This window comes from Odocoileus virginianus, chromosome 3 (assembly GCF_023699985.2).
Source record: "Odocoileus virginianus isolate 20LAN1187 ecotype Illinois chromosome 3, Ovbor_1.2, whole genome shotgun sequence".
Taxonomy (NCBI): Eukaryota; Metazoa; Chordata; class Mammalia; order Artiodactyla; family Cervidae; genus Odocoileus; species Odocoileus virginianus.
Window position 1 is genome coordinate 55,390,198 of NC_069676.1, and position 7,777 is coordinate 55,397,974.

The window sequence follows — 7,777 nt, forward strand, 5'->3', positions numbered from 1 at the left end:
CCAATTGTTTCTTAAAATGCTTGTCTAATCCCCGTGAGGTTATGATATTTGTGATCAACTGAATCCTGTCATTTAATGTCTGCAATCACATTTCCTGGGACAGAGTCCTCAGAATGTGAGGAGGATGGGGAAGGGAAAAGCATCCTCAAAGAAATCCTGTCCAAAATTTTAGGACTGCTATATTTTGTAAAACTCAGTTTATTCTGAGTTTTCCTCCATCCTCTGTTCTCGATATAATCAAACATGCCTTTGAGGAAAAAGCATATGGGAGCAACAGGACATACTTAGATGCACTTTATTCAGCAATCAGGCCAGTCACGCATTGTAGTGTACTTATGGGATTTCAGAACTTTGGTTCTCAGCAAGGCCCAGATTTTTGAATGAGGACAGGAGTCTGACGTTCCCTGTAGAAGAGATTGGAAAAAAAAAATTAGTTTAAACTTTGCTGAGAAAATGTGACTATGGGGGGAAAACAAGGAAAAAAAATTCAGCTTTATTTAAAATGAGAGGTTTGAGATTTCCTTCCATTTCTGTTTCTCTTATTAATATACTCATTCACTTATTAAGTCATCAGATACTGATTGAGAACTACTACCTATATTGAGGATACAACAGAAGGGAAAAATGTTTATCCTTAGAGAGCTAACAGATCTAACAGGGCATCATTAAAAGCCTCAGAATTAATCTTTAATACATTGTTGCTTTTCCTGCTGACGTCATTGTCCTAGCCACCAGATTTCCAGCTTAGCAGGTGCCCAGGCTACTTTTGGACCTTTGCCTTAGGACTCTGGGGATTCCCAGAGAGATTTTGCAAAAGGAATCATATTGCTATCTCGTAGGATAGTTGCTTAAGTTAGCATCTAGATAGAGCCCATGGTTTGACTTATTTTCCATAGCTAAGTTGTCCATGAGAGCTGACATGATCTCATGTAGCTGCTTAAATTTAAATCAGTTTAATAATGTTAAAAGTCCAGCTTTTTGGTTATGGTAGCCACGTTTTAAGTGCTGGTGCCATGACTAGAGGCCTCCATATTGGACAGCATTTCTGTCATTGCAAAAAGTTCTTACAGGAGAATGCTAGTTTATAGAAAAGAATTTGCCAGTGTAGGTTGCCTGAAAAGATATAGAGTAATTAGAGAAAAACTTCTTACTGAATATATCTACCAGGAGCATAATGATCAAGGAGATGCAAGCCCTTGTTCGTCTACCGATCTCAAAACTCAACAACTAGTGTCAGAACCTGGAACTAGTTACCATACAATATATCAATACTTATTTGGGGGTTTTAATGGGCAGTAGAAAGAAATGCAAAATGATACATGAGTTGTGTTGAAAACATATATATTACCATATGTAATATAGATACCTAATAGAAAGTTGCTCTACAACACAGGGAGTTCAATGCAGTGCTCTGCGACAGCCTGGAGGGGTGGGACAGGTGGGGGCAGTTCAAGAGGGAGGAGACATATGTACACTTATGGCTGATTCACACTGTTATATAAACACTGTGAAACAATTATCCTCCAACTAAAAATATTTTTTAAAAAATGGTACTTTTGAAAAACCCACATTTCCCTCTCCTGCTTTCTTATCACAGAAATATAGGAAGAGAAATTACTTTTTCGGGCATTCAAATATTGCTCCCATATTTACATATTTTTAAAATAATAGAAAAAGCAGGTAGGACTGATAGATTTTTAAAGTCTGAAGAAACAGGGTGTCCCAGCCCTATGCTCATATTTTTCCAGTGTTTCCCTCTAGATATTAGGCCATTTGATCTTGGCACTTGGACCCAAGTCTCAAGGCTGTTGTACTGCTTTCCCCTCCCCTTGGACGGAAATATGATGTTTGACTTTAACATCAATAACATAGGCCATGAGAAAACTAACAGGTGGTTTCAACTTTCTTTTATAAGTCTTTAATGTGGGATTTTTTTAAAAGCAGAGCATCTAATGTTTTCAGCCTAAAACTTTAGGATATTAAATATTTCTCCCTGGGAACCCAATTCCACAATCCTTTTTAAATACCAAGAATTTTCTGAAATGAGTTAAAGCAGATCAAAAAGAGGGTTCATGGTGCAATGAACTAGAGCAGTGGAATGATGGAAGTGCATGCAGTCATTTGAGTCTGAATCAAAGTCTTAACACCACATCAGTTCCAAAGTAACAGTTTTCTAGGTTCCTTGTGAAATCTCTTTTGTTTGACCATTCTACATCTTTATTTAACCTGGAAGGCCCTTGTGATACTATGAAAACAGACCACTGTTTAAATGACTTCCTTTTCATGAATCCTTTCTTGACCCTTTCAGTAAGAGGCAATCTGTCTCTCTCCTTCATTCCTGTAGCACATTGCTAACACCCATTTAATGGTGTTTGTCACAAGTTACAAGAAGCTACCTTATTTGTGCTCTTTTCTCTTAGTTAAATCCACAAGGAAAGCGGAGGGGACTAGCACAATGCTTGGCAGAAAGTGTTCCGTAGCAAAGACAGGACATCTGTGGCAAATTTATTTCTCTGAGCTCATGAGTCTGAGTCCCATCACCTACCCACCTGCAGTCAGTTCAGAATCGCCACTGAGGCTGGTTCTCACATCCATTAAGAAAAGTGTTACCAAAATATGTTTCTGGTCACCTAATCTATATAATTCACCTTTGCATATTTTAGGATTTTAGTAAACACAATGATTACTATTTCAAAGAATTTTTTTTTCAAGTATAATGGAATTTGGGGCATATTGTGAGCTTTAAAAAATCCATACTATCTCGTTTGCTATAAAAGTTTGAGTTTTTATCATAGAACTGATTTTTAAAAAAATTAATTAAAGAAGTATTCAAACACTTCCCCTCCTCTATGCTTGGTAATTTCTTAAACACCTTTTATACTCACTATATTATCACTTACTTTCTGGCTTTTGTTCAGTTTTTTCTACATATTGGAATGCTTCTCTCTCCTTCTTTAGAATGTCCTAGAGAAAGCCTCCAAACGTCTCAAAATCCTAGCGGGCATAATTAATTCTCTTTGATTTTGTGCTCTCAGGTCACTTTGCTTACACTACCACTGACCACACTGTGTTAGCATTGAGCGTAAGCAAACAGGAGACAAAACCTGTAGGATCTTCTTCTGTATCTCACATGTACTTAGGCTGGTACCTGACTTTATCATGGAAAGAGCAAGGATTTCGTACCAGATCTGCCACTTACTGCTGAGCATTATTTAAACTAACTAAACCTTAATTTTCTCATGGGCACAATAAGCTTAGTATTATTTACCTCATAGAGTCATTGTGAATATTAAATGCCTTGCACAATGCTTGGCACAATGTATACTATTTTCTATCTTAATGCACACACACACTTCTGTATAATCTTTACAGGCATATAATAAGGAGAAAAAGAGATCAAGAATGTTTTTGGGGAAAACTAGGTACTTTGTTTTTCACATGGTGAAATTCATGTTATTGGCACATTCATTGAGTCTTAGATATATAAAAATGTGAAGACATCTAGCTTAAAATATATATTTTAAAAGAAATTCAAGCTTGTACTCACTTATTTTCCATACATAACAAGCATTCATTAGAATAAGTAGCTCCATCTGTCCCACAGACAGGGTTATAGATCCTGGGACATCCGTTCACTCCATTTGTACACTTGGCCTATAAATGGAATAAAACAGAATCATTTCCCATCATTTTTCATTCTTTGAATTTATAGCAAAGTCTCTAAAATCTCCCTGAGTTGATCACCTTAAAAATGGACCGGAAGGATGATACTAAGTGTTCTAAAGGGAAGAATCCAACATTTGCATTCAGAAAACCTGGGTTTAAATAATGCCTCTGCTACTCACAGGCTGTGTGACATTGGTAAATCTCTTGGTGTCTCTGAACCACAGTCACTTCATTTGCAAAACAAGAATGAAGTTGTCCTTTTTCCTACCTGTCTCATCGTGGTGTTGTGAGGTTTGAATAATGTAAGTGAGATAATGTTCAAATTTACAATTATTACAAGTGCTAGCTTCTCTCAGATCAGCCACACCTTGAAGCATGTTCTTCCTTGCACACAGTAGTCCTGTTACCCTGGTCTTATCCAAGTCACTTAAAGACATGCAGTGCCTTCTACCTTTGGAGTTTTTGCACAGCCTGTTTTCTCTACCATCAGTAAGAACTAGTAATTATGAAATGACTTTCACAGGGCAGACACTGTCCTAAATGCTTTTTATGTATTATTATATTTAAACTTCACAACTAGCCTGTGAACTTTTTATCATACTTTTCATCTAGTAAGGATAATGAAGTACAAAGAGAGTAAATCATCCCAGGTCACACACCTAATAATTACTGGTTCCTGGATTTAAACCCTGTCAATCTAGGTCCTGAACTTTAGCTCGTCACCACTTCACTCTATTATTCATGTATTTATTTATTTTTGGCTGTGCTGGGTCTTTGCTGCTGCACAGACTTTCTCTAGTTGCAGTGAGCACAGGCTACTCCCTAGTTGCGGTGTGTGGGCTTCTCATTGCAGTGGCTTCTCCTGTTGCGGAGCATGAGTCTAGCGGCTCATGGGCTTCAGTCGTTGCAGCTAGAGGGCTCAGCAGTTGTGGCTCGTGGGCTCTAGAGCACAAAACCCATTTCAAACATGGTTTTTTGCTCCGCGGCATGTGGGATCCTCTCCAACCATGGATCGAACCCGCATTCTTGCACTGGTAGGAGGATTCTTTATCACTGAGCCACCAGGGAAATTCTAGGGTAAGTTGCTAATGGAATCAGAACTTCTTTATAGTACATCACAAATGTAATAATTTATTTACTCATGCACTTTTGGTTTGTCATTGGACTTCTCACCATATATAAATGTAATGAGAAGAGGACACTTCTTCTGCTGGTCTCCACTGAAAATTCTTGTCCTACAAGATAGCCCTACTACATATAAAAACCCCTTTACAGCAAACAATATGACTACACAGAAATTGCCCGTGTATCTGAGAATTTGTCCTTCAGCATAAGCACTTGTGGGAAACTACAATTACTACCCACGTTTAGTAGGTTAAGCCTTGCCAGCGTTCATACTCCTTGTATTAACTTGAGGCTAAATTGAAAGGCAAGTTAGACTATGCTTTGGTTGGGACAAAAAGTTCTAGCCCCAGAGGTAAAAAAATTACAAAATTGTCTTTACCTCTCTTCCCAGGATGTTAGCTCCACTGTTACCTGGAAAACATAAATCAGACATGTGAAGTTGAGTCTTGAATGGGAGAGGATAGATGTATTCTCATTCATAAATTTCTGCTTCCATTTAAGTCTATGTCTTCTCTGCTGGCCTCTTTCACCACCTAGCCTTTCTTATTTCCATCTTTTTTCCTCAAGGACATCTCACTGCTGTTCACTCACAGCCTGCCTACTGAAACCTCAAAAAAATTAAGCAAAAATTTGATTAGGACAGAAGTATTGTATATTTAAGACAAGTTGACTTATTTCCTTGAAAATAAAAATGATATACTTACTGCTTAAGATGTCTCAGGCACAGAGCAAATACCTTCTGAATACTCACTGACATTCTAGTTAACAACTTGTTTATTGATATAGGAAATGTAAGTATCTACCTCAAGTTTATAGGTAAAAATATGGAGAGTTTCTATAACTTGTTTCCATAACCAGTAAAACAGTTAACACTGGCAATAACCAGGTCTTGTGATGCAAAACTAGCTTTTATATTTACACATGAGTCTTCTTTTGTAAGTGACTCTAAAAAAAAGTGGAGCTCTTCTGACAACTCAAACTTTGGTTCCCAAAGACTTCTTTTCCTCCATTGCATTGTGCTATTAGTTTAATTCACATTTTTTGAATTTACAGGTAGATACTTAAAATTGTTATGCTGCATTCTCCAGAAAATAGCAGGTCTGATGACATCATGTTTATGTAGGAGATGATGACTGTGGGTGAGCTCATTGTAGGGAAGAGGGACTAATTTGATAGTATTAGTCACTTCTTCTAAAGGAAGAAATGTTGGTCAGATTTGATTTTGTTATTAGCAATCTCTGAGGTCAGCTAGGTAAGAGGTGGTTCTCCCTAGATATTGCAGGGAAGGGGGACTAATCAGATAGTATCTAAAGGAAGAAATGTTGGCTAGATTTGATTTTGTTATTAACAATCTCTGAGGTCAACTAGGTGAGGAAGTAGTTCTCCTGAGCTAAATGTTTTGAAAAGTCATAAGACACTCACAGGCTTGGAGCAGAAGTTCCCTGGAATAGTCAGAACTTGATGTGGTGAGAGTCCCACTGGATTTTAGAATCTAATTGAGTCTAAGATTTAATGAGCAGGTGATCACCACACAGGCATCTATCTGTATTAATTGATACGCATGAGAAATGGAAAAGGGACCATCGCTCCCATAAATATTTAGGGAATACAACAAACAGCATTGTTCCTTTCTTCATAGGGTGCTGATTTGGTTTCTTTGCTAGATCTGATAAAAAATTTAATATGTTAACCATTTCCAGAGACAAAAACGAAGCTGATGCCGATTCTGGGCATTCAGATCGTCTCTCAGCATTATCAGGACAGTTTGAAGATATACATACACCATCTATTCAAGAAGAATACTTTTTACAAAAATATTCTGTAGGTCACAGGCAAATTCTTAAACTCTGCCCTGTACACTGAATAACTGGAAACCATTGTTACCTATTTCTGCAATTCCATGAGAACATAAAATTTGTAAATTGGCCTTAAACATGTACAGAGCTAGAAGGGTACTCTTTGTTGAAATAATCCCTTCATTTTTCTACCATATCTCTGATGAAGAGTCAGCTTCATTACCTGAGGAAAAAAAAATTTCATGTCTGAGCACTAGTAAAATTGTTTTCCTGTGTTATGTTAAAATCCATCTTTCTATATATAATTCTCATCCACTGATCTTATTTCACCTCCCTAGAATCAAAAGATCTGTCCAAGAGTAGACTCTAAGTCTTGAAAGTAATGTGCTCAATAAAGCAATAAGTCAAAAAGATTTTACTCAAATCAGAAAAATACCCAAAGACACCTACCAGATAAGCTCATGAGGACCAATGCAGTGAGGAGAAAGATGCTTGCCACCTTCATGGCTGAAGTGCTGGTTCTAGAGCTGAGTCGAAAACTGCACCGAACTTGCCACTTCGCTCTGGAGCCCTGGGACTGGAAGGGTCATATAGGCAGCATGGGCTCCCAGTCTCCACCTCCTGCTCTGTGTCACAGATCTCCTTGGTTATTGATTGACTCCATAGCATAGCCCGTCCTCCAGGTTTGGAGCACACCACCAGTGTAAGAAAGGTGTCAGAGAGGAATGCCCTAGGCCTGAAATGTGCCAGGTAAAGACTGTCAGGAAGAGATTACTAGTGGTTAGTGGGTTCTTGCCCTAACTTCCTCTGACTATGGAGAGAAAGTCCATAGACAAGTCCTGGTTTTCTCATCTGTAAGGTGAACTCAAAAGTTCTTGTCCTCTGTAATTCTGGGTGTATGAAGAGGTATGAATAGCTAAAAAACTCCATTCTTGCTTCTTTTTCTTCAGCTTTTAAAATTCTTTCTCTCTTTTCTGTCTTTTTCTGCCACCCATTCACAAAGCCTAAAGTAGCTGACAGAGGGCCAGGTTAGAGGTAAGGAGGACTCTCTTTCCTAAGGTATGTGTACTCCAAGGTAGAGTGGGCTCCCCAGAGACTCTTTCCAGCTCTATGTCCTTGGGCAAGCAGGTCACCTGGGGATGGAAATAATAACAGCACCTACCTCAAAGAATTGATCTTTCATCCCCAAA

General features: G+C 38.2%; 1 protein-coding gene across 1 annotated transcript; it reads right to left on the reverse strand.

Annotated features, from left to right (window-relative positions):
* Positions 1-279: 279 nt before the first annotated feature.
* SPINK1 (serine peptidase inhibitor Kazal type 1) lies at positions 280-7,151 on the reverse strand. Its single transcript, XM_020891246.2, has 4 exons — positions 7,038-7,151; positions 5,171-5,202; positions 3,548-3,654; positions 280-404 (listed from the first exon to the last, which is right to left on the reverse strand). The coding sequence occupies exons 1-4, from the start codon at positions 7,090-7,092 to the stop codon at positions 359-361; spliced, it is 240 nt and encodes a 79-aa protein (XP_020746905.2). The 5' UTR covers positions 7,093-7,151; the 3' UTR covers positions 280-358.
* Between the last annotated feature and the right edge of the window lie 626 nt (positions 7,152-7,777).

Bases quoted from the DNA above. Each gene is read 5' to 3' on its own strand.
- SPINK1 (XM_020891246.2), bottom strand. From the start codon at position 7,092: ATGAAGGTGGCAAGCATCTTTCTCCTCACTGCATTGGTCCTCATGAGC. The intron at 3,655-5,170 runs GTAAAGACAATT...TTCCATTTATAG, and splicing joins CTAACATCCTGGGAAGAGAG to GCCAAGTGTACAAATGGAGT. The intron at 405-3,547 runs GTGAGTACAAGC...TCTCTTCTACAG, and splicing joins TTGTTATGTATGGAAAATAA to GGAACGTCAGACTCCTGTCC.